The following is a 22,373-nucleotide window of genomic DNA, read 5'->3' as shown; positions in this document are numbered from 1 at the left end:
CTGTGAGCATCCACTTCTGTGTTTGCCAGGCACTGGCATATTCTCACAAGAGATAGCTATATCAGGGTCCTGTCAGCAAAATCTTGTCTGCGTTTGGAGGTTGATTATGGGATGGATCCCCGGATGGGGCAGTCATCTCCTTGTACTAAGTTTTGTTTATTTCCAATAAGAGTCTCTATGTTCTATTAGTGCTTTGCAAGCATGTCATTAGGGAGCTGTGAGTTTGCTTATTAATTATTTACATGCTTGTCATCAATTTTCCGTGCTGTCTGTGGGACTATGATGGTACTGTTTTCTTTAATAAATGCTAAGGAATGAACACAGGGCTCTGTGGGCCAGAGTTCTACCAGGAAACTCTGACTCCAGTTCTTTTCAGTCCTTTTTTTTCTTTAAATTTCTGTTTGGGGACAGGGTCTCATTAAGTTACTGAGTGTCACACGAAGTCTTAACTTACTCTGAGCCCAGGCAGGACTAGAACCTTGAACCCTCCTGCCTTAGCCTCCTTAGCTTGGCATTAGCTACGTACTGCACAGTTTGAATTGGTTTTTATTTACTTGAAATATAGGCTGTGGATGCCGAAAGAGGAGAAGCAGGTGGATGTGGAAACGGGCCGAGTGCGTCGGAAAGCCATTTTTGGAGATACAGAAGATGAGTCTGGAGATGAAGAGAGTGAAGATGAAGAAGACATGTCTGAAGCTGACGGGATGGAACATGGCTCTAGTGATGATGAGGTGGAAGAGGAAGAAGGTGCTGAGAGCAGCAGCTGTAACTACATGATGGCTAGGGGACGCAAACGACCAAAGCTTGAGGAGCAGGAGGAAGACAGTGAGGCAGACTTGCCAGCGTTTGCTGATAGTGATGACGACCTTGAAAGGAGCTCTGGGGGCGAGGAGGAGGCCGAGGAGGCGGATGAAAGCAGTGCTGACGGTGCCTCCACAGGGGAGAGGGACACTGGGGAATGCGACTCTGTTGGAGGAGCTAGTGAGGAGAGCCCATCAGCAGCCCAGCAGTGGAGGCGCCATCCGGATACACAGAAGCCTTCCCCAGTGAGAAAAGCAGCCCTCACCACTTCTGATTCTGGTCATTGTACAGCTGAGGAGGCATTCCCATCTGAAGATGAGTCTGAAGACTCCGAGCTCAGTTCAGAGGGAGAAGACTCAGAGCACAAAGAAGTTAGGGGACAGCGTGCACATCCTCAGAGGGTCAGCGGACAGGAACAAGAGTTGGAGAACCTGGTTGATGAGACCAGCGACATTGAAAATTTACTCAAAGAGGAAGAAGACTACAAGGAGGAAAAGAGCAGCTCTGTAGAAACGTCAGGTAAGACTCCACAGAAACGCCAGGCATCCTTAAACTGAGTTAGCTCCTCATATCAGGGTGTCTACACTTTTGAGTCTGCTCTTTGGAAACGACTGAAATATGTCATGAACATGTTTTAGAATGAGTGAACTTTGGACTTTGCACCAGGGGCCAGTGAGCATATGTAACCGGGTGTTGGTTTTTCAGGTGCTCTGAAGTGGAAGGAAGACCTTTCCAGAAAAGCAGCAGAGGCCTTTCTCAGGCAGCAACAAGCTGCTCCGAATCTTCGAAAGCTGATTTATGGGACAGGTAAAGAACTCTGGTTTGAGCTGAAAATGTTTTAGGTTCTTGGAGTATTTTCTGAGAAGGAAAAGAGGCCATTGACATAAAAATCGGGGGTAGACTTTGACCTGTATTATTTTTGGCTCAGCTTTTATGTATTTACCAGACATTTTTACAACATATTTTAAACTTTTTATTTACTTGCTCTGTGTGTGTGTGTGTGTGTGTGTGTGTGTGTGTACACGTTTATGGTGTGAAGAGCATTGATGCCAAGTGTATGTGTAGAGGTTAGAGGACCAATGTGTGGAGCTGGTTCTCTGTCCACCTTTTATTGGTTTTCAGGATCCAGCTCAGGTCCCCAGGCTGATGTGCTAAGCGCCCTTACCTGCTGAGCCTTTGTTGGCCTTGGCAGGTATTTATAGTCACGTGGCAAGGACTGTAACTTGTCCTTACAACATCCATTGCTCAGGTGCTTTGACAGTTTCAATGAGACTGTCATTCTTCATGAGATTTGTTTGTTAAATTTAGTGTTAGAGTTATGAAAGATGTCTCCCTTGTGAGAACGAGAGCCCTGTGTTCTCTTTGCCTATGTGCACTTATTTTTGTAATTTATTAAACTTGTTTATAAGTTCTTTTTGAAAAAAAAAAAAACCAGATATAAGTTGCCCTTTGATAAGAAAATTGGCAAGATTTAGATTTTGCTTCTAGACATTTAGTGATGGGCAGTTCTAAGGGAGCTGTGCACAGAAGAGCTTTCCCTTTAAATGACTTCCCCTCCCCAGCTCCAATATTTTCACTCCTCCATGGTCTCTGCTGCTGCTTTGCAAGAGGATAAGTCTTCCAGACACATTAGGTGGTAGATTTTTAGCTTTTTGGCCTTTTGGCTCTTAGTGAGTGTCCCAGGGGTACTGCATGTCTATAATGAACAGAGACTAGTTCAGGGCAATGAGCCGTCTAGGACTGAAGTTTTTATTCTCCTCTTTTTCTTTAGTGACAGAGGATAATGAAGATGAAGATGGAGACACTGCAGAAGAGCTTGGAGGGCTGTTTCGTGTCAGCCAGCCAGATAGAGGGTGTAAGCACAAGGCTGACTCTCTGGACTGCTCCAGATTTCTTGTGGAGGCTCCTCATGATTGGGATTTAGAAGAGGTAATGCTGAATAGTCTGTTGACTTTGGTAAGAGGTAGCTGGAAGTGTATCAGTGACTGAGGGCTCACCTAGCATCTGGATGCCCTAGACTCACAGTCCCCAGCATCCCTTTACCTCCCCCACATACACCTTCCAATGCAGGGAAATAATTAGATAATTATTTTAGAAGAACGTTTTCTGACTTCAGTATTACATATTCATCACTGGCTTCTTGTTTCTGTAGGAGATAATTTCCCTAATCAGAGTGCTTTTTGCACACAAGCAGTAACTGGTTCTGAATTTAGTGGGACTCTGAACTTGTGTTGAGTTGAGGAAATGTTCAGCCACTGGGTGAGCGCATTGCTGCCTTTTCTTTTGAAGCTCAGGGTTGCTCTTGCTCTCTGGGATCTGTTTTGGTTCCCTATGAATCTTAAGATTTTCTGTTTCTGTGAAGAGTATAGTGGTTATTCTCGTTGGCATTGCATTGAATTTGTAAATAACTTGGGTTAGATGGTCATTTTCATAGTATTAACTCTACCAATTCATGAACACGTGATGTCTTTTCACCTTCTAGTCTGTTTCTTGAATGATTTGACGTTTTCATTATAGAGGTCTTTTGCCTCCTTGGTTAGGTTTATTCCAAGATATTTTGTTGACTCTGATGCTGTGGTTAATGGAGTATAACCATGTCTTTGTCAGTGGGTGTGGTTTTGGTGTATAGGGAAACTACTGATTTTTTTGTTCAGTTGATTTTTACTCTGCCATTTTGCTGAAGTTGTTTTAGAAGTTTTCTGGTGGAAGTTTTGGATCTCATGTATAATATATCATTTACAAATGAGAATTGTTTGACTTCTTTTCCTGTTTGTATATCTTTAATTTCCATCGCTTCCTTTTCTGCTCCGGCTACTACTTGAGGTGCCATATTGAAAAAGAGTGGGGATAGTGGGTGGCTCTGTCTCAGTTCTGACTTTAATGGAATTGCTTCAGTTTTTCTCTGTTTAGGATAGTGTTGGTTGTGGGTTTGTCTCATATAGCAGAATTTGCTGTATATGATCTTTTCCTGGTGTTGATCCCTTGATTAGAATGAAATACCTTCTTTTTTCTTCTGATTGGTTTTAGTTTAAAGTCTGTTTTCTCAGATAGTATGGGAGTGCCTGCTTGCTTCTTGATCCCATTTTCTCTGGAGACCTCTTTCCTTCCTTTCACTTGAGGGTGGTTACTGTCCTTAAAGCTAAGATGAGGGCTGGTGAGATGGCTCAGTGGGTAAGAGCACCCGACTGCTTTTCTGAAGGTCTGGAGTTCAAATCCCAGCAACCACATGGTGGTTCATAACCATCCGTAACAAGATCTGACTCCCTCTTCTGGAGAGTCTGAAGACAGCTACAGTGTACTTACATATAATAAATAAATAAATCTTAAAAAAAAAACAAAACTAAGATGAGTTTCTTGTAGGCAATAAGAGGAATGGATTTTGTTTCGTAATCCAGTCCCCAAGCCTGTATCTTTTGTTTGGAGGTTCAGGCTGTGAATAGAGCTATTATTGAAAAGGCGTGTGTAGCTTGTGTCAGTTTATTGCTTTTCACTGCCACTCTGTGATCTCAGCCCTACTTGGTATTTCATTACATTTTAGCTTTGTTTTTTTCCTAGAGTCTCTTGGCTATTTATTTCCTTCTTCAGTTTAAAGTATTGCTTCCAGTATTCTGCTTGCTTGCTCCTTTCTTTTCTTTTCTTCTTTTCTTTTCTTTCTTTCTTTCTTTCTTTCTTTCTTTTTTCTTTTCTGTTTTTGGAAATGAAATTTTTTAGGCTGTTTGGATCATGGGAAGGTTTTTCTTCTCAGCTCTGGCAGACAGTTAGCTGAGTGCAGTCTTGTGGTTGGTAGCTGTGGTCTTGAGGGGTTGCATTGCTCCAGGATCAGAGCATGCTTTGAGAAATCAGGTATCACTCTGATGGGGTTTCCTTCATAGGAGACTTGTATTGTTTTTCGTTTTTTCTATAGCCGTAGTATTTTGACTGTGATATGCTATGGGGTGTTTCTTTTCTGGCCTTGTTTGGTGTTCTGTGTGCTTTTTGTATCAGCTTGGGTGTGTCTTTCCTTAATTTGTGGGAAATTTCCTTCTGTGTTCTTTTGGGAGATCTTGTCTGTGTCACTGATATGGATTCTTTCCCCTCGTTTATGCCTGTAATTAGAAGATGTGGTCCTTTGATAGTGTCTGTCCCACATTTCCTGAGTGTTCCTTTCCTGTGCTTTAATATTATTTCATATTCTCGGCTTCTTTCACAGCTCTTCTGTTTTTATCTCCGAGTCCTGACGTTCCATCTTCGGATTCATTTGACCTGATGGGCTTTCCCTTCAGCTTTCTAATCAGGATATTGAGGTTGTTTTTTTTTTTTTTTTTAATTCCATCTTCATTTTAGCTTGTGTTCACTTCAGTGTTTCTCTTTATTGAATTCTACTTTCAAATTGTGATTTATCTTTATCATTTCATCCATATATTTGTATTCTCTTGGATATCACTCAGGTGTTTATTGTTACCCTTGTGGAGTTTAATGAAGTTTTTATTCATGCCTTCTTTAAATTTCTTGAGTTCTTTGATAAAGTTTGTGATTGTGCTTTAAATTCTGTGTCCTGGGTTACATCTAGGTGGTTCTCATTAGAGAGCACTTCTATAGGACTCCTGGGTCAGATGGAGACATGCTGCCATTCATGTTGTTTTTTATTTGGGTGATTTTGCCTGGGCATATGGATTTCTTTCCCTGGTTATGTGACTGAAAGTGATTATTTGATCTTCCTTAGATTGAGCCAGTGCAGATGTATGATCTGAGTTAGGTCAGACAAAATTAGTGGATGAGTTGTATAATTGGACCAGGGAAAATGGCTCCCAGCCCATGGTCTAGAGCTAAGCCGGTAGGTGCAGAGAGCAACGGGCAGATGGGAATGTCAGAGACGAGAGATGTCTCGCCAGTCAGAGATGACTCTTAAAGAAAGTGGGTTCCAAGGCCATGGACTGGGGCTAGACCTGTGGGTGTGGAGATGGTGAAGTTTGGGGAGAGAATGTGGGGGATGATAAAGGGAGGACATCACTTCCCCAGCAGTGGTGTCTCTAGAACAAAAAGGGTTTGTGGGCTTTGGTCTAGAATTAGCAGGTAGTGACTGGAGGGGAGCAAGGGGAGTGGTGTCTTATTGTTTCTATTGCGGGAATAAAACACCATGATCAAAAGCAACTTGGGACTTTAAGGGAGAGGGAGAAACCTTCTATAGATTTTGTTGTAAATAGAAACTCTGTGCGGGTGGGGGTGTATGGTGTGTGTGTGTGTTGAAGGAATAAAATGAGGAGTATTGTGTAACTGCTCATCTCAGTTATCTCAGGGTCAGAGCAGTATGTTGGTGACTGTTGATAAGATTAGAGAAGACAAGCTTTTCCCTCATATATTCTCCGTTCTCTAAAACAGAAGCCACTGTGTGGCTCTCCCCCCCCCACCAGCAGTATCTGTGGGGTTAGTTGATTTATGTCTCCACCAAGAATTATTCTTATCTCTCTCTTATTCTTAGCCATGCTAGAAAGTGTGACGTGTGCCATATCATCATTGTTTGCATTACCTAAATAGTCAAGCATCATTTCTGGTGATCACGCCGGATTTTTGTCTGTATACCTATTCATACTGTATACCTATTCATACTGTTTGCCTATTTTAAAAATTTGGACATTTAGTTGTAAGAGTTGTCTACATATTGTGAGAACATGTCCCTTACCACTTTAGATATTCTTGATCCAGGGTCCTTCTATATGTGATTTGCAGATATTTTTCTTTTGTTCTCTAGAAATTATCTCACACACTTAAATGAAATGAATATATCCACGAAAGTGTATGTTTACTTTCTGATTAATTTTTGGAGACAGTCTCTATGTAGCCTGAACTGGCCTAGCTCACCATGTAGTTTGAGTATTTTCCTGCCCCAGCAGCCCAGATGCTGGGATTATAGGTATGTGTCACCAGGGCCAGCTTGAAATGGCCTGAGGAATAGTTAGAGACAAATTGTTGTCTGCTATCATTTCTCAAAACTACTTGTTTAGTGTAAATTAACTAAATGCTGATTTTTCTGTGTAAGGTTATGAACAGTATCAGAGATTGCTTTGTGACTGGGAAATGGGAAGATGATAAAGATGCAGCCAAGATCTTAGCAGAAGAAGGTAAGTAAGGGCTGCATATTTCTTTGTATGTTTGAGCGTGCACGTGCCTCTGGAGGCAAGGGACAGAGTTAATTGTCTTTTCTCAGGTGGTGTTCCTCAGACACTGCTTTCCCATTTGTTTTTATTTATTTATTTTTAGACCTGATCTCTTTATTTCCCTGAATTTACTAAGTATGGTAAGCCGGCTGCCCAGCAATACCCAGGGATTTGCCTTCCTAACTGGGATTGCAGGCCACCAGGCTTTTTATAAACATGGATTCTAGGGATTCCCAGTGAAGTTCCTACATGACTAGCATGTGTGTAGAGGACAGACAGCCTCTAGGAGTTTGGTGGGTCCTAGGATTGAGCTCAGGCCCTCAGGCGTGGCAGCAGGCACCTCTGCTTTCTGAGCTGTGTCAGCAGCTATGTTTTATTATTTTTTTTTTTTTAGTGTGTGAATTTCCAACATGGTTCTAGTTTTTATGCTTATATTTTATAGTTTTTATTATATAAGTAAGAGCTTCCTGTTTGTTATGTGAATGTCTTAATAACAGTAAATGTTGCCCTCCCAAAAGCATTTTTAACTTGTTTTAAAGGGGACAGCCTGAACTGAACATAGAGCTCTAAAAATAAACAAATAGATGAATTAATGAACTCTTGCTATGAGCTCAGCATTGTTTTGAGCCCTGATTTTGTTCCAGGCTCTATACTTACATAGTCTTACCTCTCCCCAAGGCACAGTACTTCACATGGGCTGCATCTTCTCACTTATTCTTTGAAATGATGGTTTGGAGTTGAACCTTCAAGGCTGCACTTGGTAGATGGGAAAGCTAAGTGAGTGAAGTGAGAGCCCTTAGCTAAGTGAGGTTTCAAGTCCTGGGTCCGTTTTACTTTTCCTGAGCAAATAATGAAATACTTTTTTTTAAAGCAGTGTAAGTTTAAGATTCTTGGCATGTACAGTGATGGGAACAACAGAGATGAAGTTTGGAATGCAGAGCACAGGGTCGGCCAGGGCTGGGGCAGGGCCAGTGTCACAGAATAGACTTTTAAATGTTCTTTTTCAGAGGAGCTGTATGGTGACTTTGAAGACCTAGAAACGGGGGATGTGCACAAGGGAAACCCAGGCCTGGATACTCAGGTATGACTGTGATGTAGCCTCTGCAGCTTGGTTCAGTCAGATGTACTGAAGAGATGTGCTTTGGGAAATGAAGGTCCTGACTTCCCTGCCAGGATTAGATGGGTTAGATACCGTTCTAAAGAGTGGCAGCAGATGAGTGGTTCATTTGTCCCTGCTGTCCCTCCATGCTGTGGTCACTTACCAAGTTCATGCTTTTTATTTGTGTTTCTTTTGCCATCATCCAACTGAAGTTTAAAAGCATCATTAAATTCCTTATTCTTCCTGACAGTACTTTGAACAGGGTCTTAAGAGCATCTAGCTGCAAAACAGTTGCTATCTCACACATGACAGCAGTGCTGTCGGCTGTCTCCTGGAGCAGCCCCAAGTCTGTCTGTGATGATCATAACAGAGTCTTAGGGCTCAACCATTGTTGTCAAATCTGCTTCATTTCTCTAAAGAAAGGTCTTCCTAAGCTGCTCGGTGCTTGTGTCTGGAAATTCTAGAGTGAAGACATAGACGACGGAGAAGTAAAGGAAGACACTGGCCCAAGTGAGGAGGAAAGTGCTAGGACGAAGCATCTGAATAAGAAAAGAAAGCTGAAGGAGCTGTTCGATGCGGAGTATGATGAAGGAGAAAGCACGTACTTTGATGATCTTAAGGGTGAAATGCAGAGACAAGCACAGGTAAGCAAGCAGTTCTGCCTGCCTGCCAAGGGGGCGCCACCTGCTGACCTGCTGACCTGCTGACCCTGTTTGCCTCTGAGCCCAGGTTGAAATTGTGCAACATTGTTGCTTCTTCTGCCTCACCAGAAAGTATCAGCAGCACGTTTGTACCAAGCACCGCCTGCTTGGGAAGCAGTAAGGGCTGAGACATGGTCTCTGCTTCCGAGGAGCTCCTGCACTACTTGACACAGGCTAGAGAGACAGAGAAATTAAGGGGCAGTGGAAGGGCTGTTACCATCCTGGGATCATTTTATAATAAGAATCAAGAAACAAAACAGCTGATAAAATGAAACTGCCCACAAAGACAATATCTTGAGAATGTCAAAACCCGCCAGGCGTGGTGGCACATGACTTTAATCCCAGCACTCGGGAGGCAGAGGCAGGCAGATTTCTGAGTTCGAGGCCAGCCTGATCTACAAAGTGAGTTCCAGGACAGCCAGGGCCATACAGAGAAACCCTGTCTCGAGAGAAAAAAAAAAAAGAATGTCAAAACCCTCCAACTGTGTTTATTTCATGCCAAATGTTTGTGGCTTTGAGCTTAAATGTGTTAGCACTCCTTTCTGAACTCATTTTTAAATCTAAACAGTGCATTACATAAAAACCATTTTAAAATTTTGCTTATAAAGGAAAAAGTGTGTGTGTGTGTGTGCCTGAATGAGTGTATCTGTGCACAGCTGAAAGAGAACATGTGTCACACACACTCTGTCATCTCTGCCTTAGTCCTTAGAGACAGTCTTGATGAACCTTTCTGAAGCTCTGCTAGTATCCCCCAAACCCCAGCAGTCCTGTGTCACCCTCCCAGCTGGGGCAGCATGCGTGGCTCCAGAGGAGAGGAGGCTCTCCTCGTGCCTGCACAGCAAGCACTCGCTGAGCCACAGGAGAAGGGGCTTCAAGATGAGTAGTAAGTGAGCCAGCCCATAGAGATTTTCACTTAAATAAACTTCAGGTTTTAAGCTTGATACCTTATAAATTACATCCTTTGGGGAAAAAATGTAACTTACAAAGATACAGAGAGTTATCTGCCATTGTAAAGACTAACTCATAGGAAACATGGAGTTTTGGTCAAAGTAAGGTAGAGAAATGGAGGGAGCAATAGAAAGAGGACTCAAACCAGGCGTGGTGGCGCACGCCTTTAATCCCAGCACTCGGGAGGCAGAGGCAGGNGGATTTCTGAGTTCGAGGCCAGCCTGGTCTACAGAGTGAGTTCCAGGACAGCCAAGGCTACACAGAGAAACCCTGTCTCGAAAAAAAAACAAAAAAGAAGACTCAAAAAGGTTTTAAAAAGATGAGAAAAGTAACGAAAGTGGGATCTTTTGAGAGCTAGAAGTTTGGCATTCAGTAGCGGTGTGGTCAGATCATCTGTAGATGCTTCTGTGCTGCCCCAGCCGCCTTCCAGGCACAGGTGTGACTGCGGGCTGTAAGGTTAAATGTCATTTCATCTACGGCCTAGCATGGCGCTGTACAGCTGTGATTCATGCACTCAGGAGGCTGAGACAGTTAAGAATCCTAATGTTGTGGGTTTATTGTGCTTCTGGTGTTGTCTCTTTGTCTCCTCTGTAGCTTAACCAAGCTGAATTTGAAGATCAAGAGGATGAAACCAGAGTTCAGTATGAGGGGTTTCGACCTGGAATGTATGTTCGAATTGAGATCGAAAACATCCCTTGTGAATTTGTGCAGAACTTTGACCCACACTACCCAATTATTCTGGGTGGTTTGGGCAATAGCGAGGGCACTGTGGGGTATGTGCAGGTAGGTGCCCTTTGCTGCAAGCTTGGAGACGGGTCATTTGGATGTACGCTCTGTTTTATTGAATGTTTATGTCTTCAGATGCGCATCAAGAAACATCGTTGGTATAAGAAAATCCTCAAGTCTCGAGACCCCATTATTTTTTCTGTAGGATGGAGGAGATTTCAGACCATCCCATTGTATTATATTGAAGACCACAATGGAAGACAAAGGCTTCTAAAATACACCCCACAGCACATGCATTGTGGAGCAACTTTTTGGGGTAAATTGATTATAAATATTATAAGATCGGTTTATACTATTCAGGCTATCCCTATAGTTTTTTTCTTTGTCTGTCTTGAAACCCAACTTAAAAGATTTGTTTCTTTGAGAAAAAGGGTTGAAGTAAAATACGTGGTTTACAATTTTTCCTTTTCTGTTTTCTTTAAGGTCCTATCACCCCACAAGGAACTGGATTTTTGGCGATACAGTCTGTCAGTGGTGTAATGGTAAATATCAGAGATGCATTCTTTATCGATTATACAGATGAACTAGAGAATATAAACTGTATTCATGAAGCTAAGTTGAAAACCAGCTATTTTCACATGTAATATTTATATGTAATATTTAGTAAGTTCCTCCTTGCTTTGTACCTTCCTGTATCCTTTGCCTACCATCTGCCCACCCTCCCCAACTCCCTCTCTCTTTCTTTCTTTCTCTTTCTGATAAGGTCTTGATATGTAGCCCAGGCTAGCTGAGACTCACAATCTTCCTGCCTCAGCCATCTGAATGTTAGCATTCCTGGTGTGCGTTGCTCTGCCTGGCTTTCCTAAGTAGAGTGTGGGAGTCAGGAGAGAGATAGGATTGTAATGGCACTATGGCAATGTATATTTTTGTGCCTTGTTTGGACTTATTTAAAAAATATTTAAGCAGTGTTCACTGGATACTCAATATTACACTACATTTTGTGGGTCCCTCATAGCCCTATAGACACGGTGCTGTCCCTTAGTAGCACTGTGTGAACAAAGTATCTTCAGAGTTGTCTTTGCCTGAGCAGAACAAGCTTATTTATTGGTTGTACCTAACGTGAGAAAAAAGGGTGCTAAACAGACAATCCACCTGGAGGTCCAAAATGTCATTTTTAAATGTTGCACCTGAATTTGCCTTTTCCTTTGGTTCTGAATGGTGATGTTCTGAAACTATTATTATGAATTCACTCTCAGGAGAAAGGCAAGTTAGCAGCAGTGGCTTAGCATAATTAAAATCCTGGTTCACAGCCAGGGTGGTGGAGGCAGGGAGACAAGAGTTCTAGGGCATCCTCTACCACATATGGTGAGCCGAGGCTATTAAACCCTGTCTCGAGTACTAGTAAGGACCTAATACGAAAATCAATGAAAGTCTGCCTTTTATAGCTAACTGTAAGTAAAAGGATTTTGGGCATTATTATAATTTCCACAGAGAATTATAAATTTTCTTCTTCTGTTAGTCATATTTTTCAATTTTGGGTTCCTTTTAGCCTGAGTTTCGGATTGCTGCCACTGGAGTTGTCCTTGACCTGGATAAATCCATAAAAATTGTGAAGAAATTAAAACTAACTGGTTTTCCTTTTAAAATATTCAAGAATACTTCATTTATTAAGGTCTGTATATCCATTTATTCATGTTATAAATGTATACATTGTTAAAGAGTAGCAGACTCTTGTTTACCTGAAGTGTTTGCAGCCAGCAGCACTTCCCATGTGGATCATCGTTTTGGGATTTGAGATGCTTTTGTTTATAATGGCTGTTTTCAGGCTAGAGACTAAAGTCTAACTACAAGTTCATCTGTGTGGCCATTACACATGAGGGCCCTGTTAGGCTCCAAGCTGCCTTTGGACTATGAATCATCAAATGGGGTTAGGTAGCAGATTTTCCTGTACTTTTAAAATATAGATTTAAAATTTTTAGAAGAATATTTGAAATCTTGACATTTGATACTTTTGTTTTCTTTAAATGATTTGTCCTGTACTTAAAGGCAGAGATTCTTAGTAACTGCAGCTGTGACTTTTCCATGAGCCTGTCCTAGAGCCAACACAGATTCATCCACTGGGTTTTCTTACTACTTTAGAGCTGTGTTAGTAAGGAAAAAAAAATCCTTTTTGTCTAAGTGTTCAGTAGAAAGTAGACAAATCAGTTTGCAGCAAACAGCAAGATTTCAGTAGACTTCACACTCAGCTTCACAGTGTTTAGAGAAGATAGTTTAAAAGTTTATTTTGGGAAGGGTTCTTCATTAAAGATGCAGTTAAGACTGTAAGGACTAGAGATGGTGATAGAGTACTTGTATAAGGAGGGGAGGTACTCAGTGATAGAGTACTTGTATCAGGTGGGTAGGTACTTAGTGATAGAGAACTTGTATAAGGAGGGGAGGTAGTTACTGATAAAGTACTTGTATAAGGAGGGGAAGTACTTAGTGATAGAGTACTTGTAAAGCCTAGAGTTTGGTTTTCAGCTCTGCACAAAAGAAGATATCAAGGTTGTCTAGGCCACTTCACACCTGTAAGTCCCTCTTCCTCTGAGCTGACAGTAATTAGCCTACTGATGAGTGCATAGAAAGGTTTTAAATGTTATTTAAGTGAAAATAAAGTTGAGCAGTATATTTTTTGATGTAATTTAGTGAGTTGGTTTTAGTTTTTTAAGCAAAGCTGTAAGTGGTAAAGCATGTCTGTGAGTTTTTATTTTATTGCCATAGGGAATGTTTAATTCTGCATTGGAAGTAGCCAAATTTGAAGGTGCTGTCATTCGAACTGTCAGTGGAATAAGGGGGCAAATCAAGAAAGCACTTCGGGCTCCCGAAGGAGGCTTCCGAGCTAGCTTTGAGGACAAGTTGCTAATGAGTGGTAAGGATCTTTTGTTGTCCCTTCAGGATACTGTATTACCATTCATTATTGAGTCTAGCTGCTGCTGGTAGAGTGGGTTTTCAGAAGGCCAGGCAGCTCCCGCTCTGTGAAGTTGGAATGTCCTATACTTAGCTGGCTCACATTGTGTGTGCTGGCTGGGCTCACACCCAGATCTTTGTGATATTTAATCATAGTATCACAGTCTATTAAGTTTTAATACTGTTTAACCAGGTAGAGGTGTTGGGGTGATTTGGAATGTGTGTATTGCTTGAGATACAAATCTTGTGAAACTTCTCTTCTAGATATTGTTTTCATGCGAACTTGGTACCCTGTCTCTATTCCGGCCTTCTATAATCCAGTAACATCTTTGTTGAAACCAGTGGGTGAGAAAGACACCTGGTCAGGGATGCGGACAACACATCAACTGAGGCTTGCCCATGGAATCAAGTTAAAGCCAAACAAGGATTCCTTGTATAAGGTAAAGGTCACACGTGTCTGTGTTTCTAGACAGTATCCTATAGGTGCTTTACCTGTGATATTTTGCTTTTTATGGGGCTTTGCTCTGAGCCAGCCCACCACCGTGGAATGACTCCTTTTTATGACTTGAGTTTTCAAGTATAAAATCTAGTGCTAAATTTAATTTGAACAATTGTATATTTTTTTTGCTGGTTGGGGGAAGGAACACAAAAAAATGGTGGCAGTGTTTTTTTAGAATTAGAAATGAAGTGAAAACTTGTGTGTGTGAGGATTACTAATGACATGTGGTGGTTGCATACTGAGAGTGAAGCTGGTGAGCATTCTGCCATGTCACCCCTTGTGCTCAGTATTTTACAGAAATTCTAAACACAAAAGATTGATATAAACCATGCTTCTTGTGTATATCCGGTCTCTTCTCAGGGTAGTCTCACTCAGCCTGCATTTCTGCCGCTCCATGTCCTTTGACCTCCATCGCCCACTTACTTCCTTTGCAGAAGTGCTGGCTCAGGGCTTTGCCCATTGTCCTGACAGGCTGTTTTGGAGAGTCTCATGGGGCCTGGGCCCGGGTTTCACACACTGACACAGCGCTGTCAGGTTGAACTGGCTCCCTACCCCGGTTACTTGGTTTATGTGTGATTTGAGAATTTTTTTTTTAAGGCTTGGCTACTAACCACCGGTCGGCAGCTCACAAACCTCTCTGCATGTTTACCTTTGCCTTTGCTGATTGGGTGGTGTGTGCTACAGAAGCTTGTTGCTCTAATGTGAGAGCTCTTGGGTTTGTTTTTTGGGGTGATAGCCAAAGCATCAACGTAGTTTTCAGGAGAGCTTGGCCTGAGGGCTTGTCTTGGTTTTGCTGATTGAGGTTGGAAGACCTGCCCACTGTGGATGGAGGTCACCATTCCATGGCACGTTCCGGAACTGTGTTTTTTAGGAGTAGAAAAAGCCCACTGAACACTGTATTTATTCCTTTGCTCTCTGCTTTTGACTAGGTAGTGGCTCTTTAAGTTGCTACCACCTTGTCACCCCCACAGTAATGGTGAGCCAAAGAACCCTTTTCCCATATGTGGTTCCTTTTCTTAATCCCAGTAACAGTAAACGAAACCATCTCCTTGGTCTTCCCTGCAGTCTAGGGGAAATCCTACATGTCGTCCTAGAAATTCTTTTTACTTTTACATTCCATTTCGTCTGATATTTTTGAGAGGTGACATCAGTGTACGTCATTGATGTTGTCCTGTGGCTCTCCTCCGGCACGTTGTCCTTGGATTTCTCTTCCTGCTGTTGTGAGGAGATCTGCAGTAAACATGAGCACCTCTCTAGTTTGATGGAGATCTCTGAGTAGATGTCCGTGAGTGGTATAGCTGGGCCATATATATAGAAGGCCTTTTATTTTTAATTAGTTAATTTATTTACTTATATTCTATATTTTATTCACCCCCCCTTTCACCCTCCAACTGTTCCATATCCCATGTCTCCTCTCCACCCCGTCTCCACGTGGATGTCCCAACCCCCCACACCACCTGACCTCTAAACTCCCTGGGAGCCTCCAGTCTCTTGAGGGTTAGGTGCATCAACTCTGAATGAACACAGACCCAGAAGTCCTCCACTGTATGTGTGTTGGGGGCCTCATATCGGCTGGTGTATGCTGCCTGTTTGGTGGTTCAGTGTTTGAGAGATCTCTGGGGTCTAGATTAATTAAGACTGCTGGTCCTCCTACAGGATCACCCTTCTCCTCAGCTTCTTTCAGCTTTTCCCTAATTTAACAACAGGTCAGCTGCTTCTGTCCATTGGTTGGGTGCAAATATCTGCATCTGACTCTTTCAGCTGCTTGTTGGGTCTTCCGGAGTTCGGTCATGATAGATCCCTTTTTGTGATCCCTCCATAGCCTCAGTAATAGTGTCAGGCCTTGGGACCTCCCCTTGAGCTGGATCCCACTTCGGGCCTGTCACTGGACTTTCTTTTCCTCAGGCTCCTCTACATTTTCACCCCTGTAATTCTTTCAGACAGGAACAATTATGGGTCAGAGTTGTGACTGTGGGATGGTCTCCCTCTCCCTCATTTGAAGCCCTGCCTTATGGAAAACCTTTCTGAGAAAATTCCACATTGCTTTCCATAATGGGTGAACAGTTTAGTCTTCTTCCTTGTACACATGCTTCGTCATTTGTGGTCATTTGTCATCTTGATGATAACATGTTGAAGGATGACATGGAATCTGGGGGTTTTAATTTGCATTTCCCCGATGGTTAAGGATATTGAACATTTTTAAAAATAATTTATTAGCCATTGTATTTCTTCTTTTAGGAAGTCTGTATTCAGTTTCTTTTCATGTTTGCCCTTTTTTTGAGTTCTTTATTAGTCACCTGCCAGGTGTATAGCTAGCAAAGATTTTCTTCCATAGCAGTCTTTTCACTTCTCTTTAAATTCCATAAGGTTCCATTTGTCAGTTACTGGTCTTGTTTCCTGAGTGACGCCTGGGCCAGTGTTGAAGATCCTGGTGCGTCCCTGTAGCTGCTCCAGAGTTTCAGGGCTTGAGTTAAATGCTTTGCCCGTCTTTCTTGTCTGTGGAACATGCAGATATTTAAGTACATGTATGTGGGGTGCATGTGTATACTTACACTTGTGTCACACTTTTATCATGCATATCTTTTTCACCTTGTAACATTTTTTTCTTAAAAATTATTTTATTATTTTATAAGGATGATGTTTTCCATACCATCTCTGTGCCTGGTGCCTGCAGAGGCCAAAAGAGGGCATTGGCTATCCCGGAATTGGAGTTATGGATGGTTGTAGTGTTGGGAAGAGCAGCAAATGCTCAACGCATGAACCATCTTCCCAGCCCCTTTTGTAACAGTTTTGATTATCTGCTTTCTCTGGTATAAGCAAATGAAAGATAATATGGGAGCTGAAGACAGCTGTTAGGGATGCAGCGATTAGTGTAATTGGAATGGCTCATTGTGTTGGCCCAGGATGTATTAATGGCTTCAGTAATCAGGTCTTTGAGTGGACTTCTGTAAGAAATATGGTATGCAGTGTGAGGCTGCCAGTCATCAGGCAGGATGGTGTAAGTGGGAGAGTTTTTATTGTTTCCTATTGTTCAGATGTCTTGTCTGTTGAGTAGGCTGTGGGTGGTAGATCCAGAGCACGCGGAGAGTGTGGGTTTCATTAGTTATAATATAATGCGCTCCTGTGGCGTTAGAGAGCTTCTCTCCCTCACCTCTTACTTAGGATTATTTAGGTGTACTTAACTCCAAACTGTATCTCTGCTAGGCAGCATGTAATGGATCTGATTTTTAAAAACTCACTTAGCTATTCTGTGTGCATTAGGTAAAAACTTATTTCTGCCATTTTGATAATTGCCTTTTAATACCCCCCCCCTTTAAAAAAAATCCATGTTTCTTTCCTTTTCTGGGCACTGGAATGTTCTAGAGTCAGACAGGTATAGGTGTAGGGTGCAAGTGCGCTCCAGGTTCCACACGTACTTGGTTTCAGTGTAGTGTGCTGAGCAGTGTGCTCTGAAGTTTAGCAGCAGGGTCCGTTATTGACTTAACTCACTGCTGTCACCAGGTGCTTGATAAGAACCAGCTTACGGAGGAAGGCTTGGGCTTGCTCACAGTTTAAGAGATGGAGTCCATCATGGTAGCAAGGCCAAAAGCTGGATGGCAACATTGCAGACATAGTTGGGAATACGAGGGATGGGAAGTGGGCCAGGCTGCAGCCTCTGAGACCTCTCCCCAGGAACCTGCCTTCTTCAGTAAGGCTCTGGCTCCTTTTAAAGAAGGGTTTTCCCCCCTCTGAGTTCTTTTTAACCAGTATTTTGAAAGACAGAAAATAGAAGCACAAGAGCGTTGTTCTCCGCATTCTTGGTTCTGACCTCTGGCTTGTCTCCTGCTGAATTGCTGTTCATCAGTAATTTTTGGAGTGGCTACATATCTAGGTAATACTATTTAATTTGAATGTAGAATTCAGTGTATAGATTGTGCTTTATGTACTGATTAAGTCTTACTCTGCCTGCCTTCCATCAGAATCAGGGTTAGCCTTTGGCTGCTGAGGAAGGGTGACTGATAGAATGAAAAGCTAGTCTGTCCTTGTTCCCCTAGAAGTGAACCACCCCAGATTCCCAGTGATCACCCAAGTTCTCCACCGAGATGAACTTTGAATCTGTTCTTGTGTCCTATTGGAGACCCCAGCTTTACTGTCTCAAGGAGGCTCAGCTGATTTTCAGAGGACCTGTAAACGTAATGTGTTTTAAGTGCATATAGGTTATTCTTTAAATATGTCATATCTGTTTTATTTTTTTCCTTTTCAGCCAATCCTGAGACAAAAGAAACATTTTAATTCACTGCACATTCCCAAAGCCTTGCAGAAGGCTCTGCCATTTAAGAATAAACCCAAGACTCAAGCAAAGGCAGGCAAAGTGCCGAGGGACAGGCAGAGACCGGCCGTCATACGTGAACCTCATGAGAGGAAGGTACTGTCTGTCCACAGTGACTGACTTGTCTTTGTATGGGTTATAGAGAGAGTGGGAGTTGGAGGACAACCAGTGGCTGTGTGGCATCCTTAGTCATAGTTCACCTATATTTGCATAGGGAGTAACGACCCCTGTCTGCTGGACCACTTAGCTAGTTGTATATGGTTCCATATAGGATAAATATAGGTGGTTTTTTCATAAAGGTAAATGTATACATACCTACATGCAAATTGTGAAGAATTTTCACTAAATTAATTTCCACTTGAGATTGAATCTATTTGATACCCTCAAGCCAGTGTAGTGAAGTCCTGACTAGGTGACAGGCAGGCTCACACTGGCTTGTGCTCACCATTTTTGTCTTGTCAGGTCCTGGCTCTGCTAGATGCTCTGAGCACAATACACAGTCAGAAAATGAAAAAGGCTAAAGAGCAGAGACGCCTGCACAACAAGGAACATGTGAAGATGAAGCAGAAGGAGGAAGAGGAGAAGCTGAAGCGGCAGAAGGACCTGAGGAAGAAGCTCTTCCGGATCCAGGGTCAGAAGGAAAAACGAAGTCAGAAGTCTAGTCTGAGAGGAGCTGAGGACACCTGACGTGTCTCCAGAGTGGAGGGGTGTCTGCCAGAGCTGCAGCTGTGATGGCTTCAGTGCCTGTGACAAGTCAGGACAAGAGCCCGTGGAGACTCTGGGATGCGTGGTCCAGCCGTGCCTGGAGTCACGGTTCACGGCTGGGAAACTTGGGGCTTTGTGAATTCACTCATTGCTTCTTCCTGTCTTGGTTTATTTTGTGCTACAAAAATATTAAACTATTTTCCCATTAATTATGGCCTAGTGATTTATTTGGGGATGAATACATGACAGTTTGCTTATAAATGACTGTTTACCATCTTTATGAGGTCTCCAGGAGGAAAAATATTAAATGAAGCTTTTGGATTGTATTGGTATTGACTGAGTAGAAAGGCCACAGGTGGCAAAAGTTAGAGAGTTGGGTAACTGGGGCTACCCAGTCCTGTTGGAACCCAGATGATAGCACCAAGAGCCCCCCAGTATGACAGAGATGGAGCTACAAGGTTGTTGGCCTGGCTGAGCTTTGGTCTTTCTTTGACCTAATCTTTCTATGCAATCTTCCATTTTGGAGTTGGAAAATCTACTCTGTGTCATCATTGACTCTATAAGCCTGAGTTGGCCCCCAGTGCAAGGAATTAATTATTCAATCTATTCATTAGCATGGTTTAAGGTGAGCCTGCCTTGGGAGTGGACCTTGGTTCAGATTACCCTGATGCTGTAGGAATGTTAGGTTTACACCCAGGGAGATTTATAGTGTTGGTCATGGTATCTTGTGACGTTGGTAAGAAGCCTACCAAATTATTACTCCATTAAAGCAGATTTTTAATGCAAATTCTGTTGAACAAGTGAAAATACAACCTGATATTAAAACCAGAAGTTGTCAAGCCAGAGCAACTTTATACACGGAGAATACAGGGGATCTCAATCTGTCCCTCATACGGTTTGGTCAATGATTTGAGGCTGGGTAACACATACTGGAAATGTCCTTCTCAGGTCTGCAGACAGATTCTAAGCACATTTGGTCTGAAGAAAGCTTGCCCTTGGCTTAACAGATGACGTCACTTGTTGCACCCTCCCATCCTGAAGGAGGAAAGCACCCTCCTGGGGCTGTCAACTTCATTACTCTCAGAGTCCTGCCCATGTCATTACAATGAGGCTAGGGTTTAATATATGAGTTCTAGGGGTATACCAACAGTCAGATCATAGAAGGCAAGTTCCCAGAGGAGCCTGTGGCCTTTTACCGGGAACAGTGTACCCTGGAAAAAGAAACAATCAGACTCTGGACTACTGCACACTGACTGTGAACTAGCACTCATTCAAAAGACCCACAATGTCACTGTAGCCTACTAGTCAAAGTCAGGGTTCACGAAGGTTAAGCAATCGATGGACTTGAGTTTAGATTTGGCTCTCAGCGAGGAAGCCCGTGTGCTGGTTATTTTCCTAGATCCAGATGTGAAATTAGAATAGACAACAGCTGGGAACCTGGAGAGTTCCACATCGGCTTGTGTTGTTTTTTTCCTTGTAACAGCTCTGTCAATAGCAGCTTGAAGGATTCCACTCATGGCTGGAGGGTACAGTCTGTCACCACAGGGAAGATGGTGGCAGAGCTTAGGACAAGGGATTAAACTCTATTTCCTCAACTTCTAAGACTTCCATACAAACATAACACACTGCACACACACTAAGACTTACACAACGGCTGCTACATTATCTGGTTAAACAGTGGACCCCTCCCGAGCTCTTTGTTTCTGTGTGCCTGTTTTTAGACTGGCCACTTAAATATGAGTTCAAATTCCAGTGGGCAACAGTCACTACCTGTCTTAAGAGTTTCTGTTGCTGTGACAAGACACCATGACCATGGCAACTCTCATAGGGGAAGACATTTAATCAGGGCTCGCCTATGATTTCAGAGGTTTAGTCCATTATCATCATGGCAGGAAACATGGTGGCGCACTCAGAGGACTTTCTTTCCCTAGATCCTAGGGGATTAAGGGATGTGAGTCCCGTTCCCCGCACCTCCTGTGAGATTATTAGCAGCTGCAGTGGTCAGAGAGACCGCATGCTGCTATGGAATAGTCTAAGGAACTCCCATCAGGGTCACTTCATTGGGAGTTACAGCAGCAGCCACAAGATGGCGCCATAGGGCAAGCGCTACAAGAGGAAGGCCAGCCTAACGGGGGCTTCAGCGCCAGACGCCCCCTCCAACTGAACGCTGTTGGTTGCGGCCAGCCCTGGATGCTGACCCAGGCATACAGTGAGCACTGACCACAGAATAACCATAACCGCTAGACGGTTATTTTGTGCTTATATTCCCAGGGCTGACTGCAGAACGTGAGTTCACTCGTTTTTATCTGGAACTTTGCATGTTTGTTTGTTGTGTAAGAAAGAAGAAAATGTATCATTTAAAACATCCAGGGTTGAGCTGAAAGTACAAAAGAGTTTAATTTTGTCAGTCAGTAGCTATGTGACTTTGGATATATCTTTGGGGGGAAAAAGGTGTGTGTGTGTGTGTGTGTGTGTGTGTGTGTGTGTGTGTGTGTGATATAATCAATTTTTAGAATACGTGTAGATGAGTATGCATGGGCATAATGTGCACCTACACCTATGGAAATGTGTGTGTGTGTTTGTATCTTGGCACATGTGTGTATCTGAGTATGGCTGTCCTGGTTAGTTATATATCCACCTTACATAAGCTAGAGTCATTTGAGAAGAGGGACGCTCAACTGAGAAAATGTCCTCCTAAGATCCGCCTGTAGACAAGACTGTGGCATGCTCTTGATTAGCAGTTGATGTGGGCTGGGGGCAGCTCTGCTCCTGAGTTCAGTCCTGTGTGGCTTAAGAAAGCAGGCTGAGAAAGCCACGAGGAGGAAACCAGTCAGCAGTGCTCCGCCATGGCTCCAGCTCCAGCTCCAGCTCCTGCTTCCATCTCCCCGCTCTGCTTGAGGTCCTTCCCTGGCTTCTATGGTGAACTCAGATGTGGAAGTGTGAGCAAAATAAACTTTTTCCTCCCCAAGTTGCTTTCGATCACAGTGTTTTATCACAGCAATAGAATTCTCTAAGTTGTGTGGTTGCAGTACAGGTAAATGCTGTAAGGCAGGGAGGCAGGGAGGCAGGGAGGGAGGGAAGGAGGGAGGGAGGGAAGGAGGGAGGGAGGGAAGGTTAAAGAGTTGTGAGGAAATAAGCTGAAGTTGGTAGAAAACACACATTTGTTGCCAAGGAGAGAATCTACCACCTAAAAAATCTTAAGGGTCATTTTTGCCGGTGTAAGGTGGGGAAATCCATTTACAGTTAAGAAGAGAGGGCTCTCTGTCGGGGGGTGGACATGCCACTAAATTTCATCCCATGCTTTGGGGAACAGAGGGGAAAGTACAGTTAAGATGAAGAAAGTGGGCCAAGCAGGAACCAGAGGCACAGAAAAAGGCTCAGGCACAGAGCAGGCAGCTGGGTGTCTAGATGAAGCACTTTCTTTTGGTACGAGGCCACTGCAGGAATTTGCCCTGAAAGGAAGGCAGGACAGACCGGGGTAGGTTAGACACTTGGCCATGTTCTG

The 22,373-nt window shown here is 43.1% G+C and overlaps 1 protein-coding gene across 1 annotated transcript in view; it reads left to right on the top strand.

Annotated features, from left to right (window-relative positions):
• Bms1 (BMS1 ribosome biogenesis factor) overlaps nt 1–19,077 on the top strand; it is a 32,734-nt gene extending 13,657 nt beyond the window's left edge. Inside the window, exons 10-23 of the mRNA XM_021190010.2 lie at nt 566–1,320; nt 1,507–1,608; nt 2,573–2,730; nt 6,818–6,899; nt 7,943–8,016; nt 8,499–8,678; nt 10,278–10,466; nt 10,545–10,725; nt 10,893–10,951; nt 11,959–12,081; nt 13,170–13,317; nt 13,620–13,795; nt 18,098–18,259; nt 18,626–19,077. Coding sequence (XP_021045669.1) covers nt 566–1,320; nt 1,507–1,608; nt 2,573–2,730; nt 6,818–6,899; nt 7,943–8,016; nt 8,499–8,678; nt 10,278–10,466; nt 10,545–10,725; nt 10,893–10,951; nt 11,959–12,081; nt 13,170–13,317; nt 13,620–13,795; nt 18,098–18,259; nt 18,626–18,850 — 2,614 coding nt within the window. The 3' untranslated portion in view covers nt 18,851–19,077. The remainder of the gene's footprint in view (nt 1–565; nt 1,321–1,506; nt 1,609–2,572; nt 2,731–6,817; nt 6,900–7,942; nt 8,017–8,498; nt 8,679–10,277; nt 10,467–10,544; nt 10,726–10,892; nt 10,952–11,958; nt 12,082–13,169; nt 13,318–13,619; nt 13,796–18,097; nt 18,260–18,625) is intronic.
• Nucleotides 19,078–22,373: the final 3,296 nt, after the last annotated feature.

The sequence above is a fragment of the Mus pahari genome, chromosome 2, assembly GCF_900095145.1.
Source record: "Mus pahari chromosome 2, PAHARI_EIJ_v1.1, whole genome shotgun sequence".
NCBI lineage: Eukaryota > Metazoa > Chordata > Mammalia > Rodentia > Muridae > Mus > Mus pahari.
The sequence above is the reverse complement of the archived record's forward strand: the minus strand, read 5'-3'. Positions and strand labels throughout refer to the sequence as shown.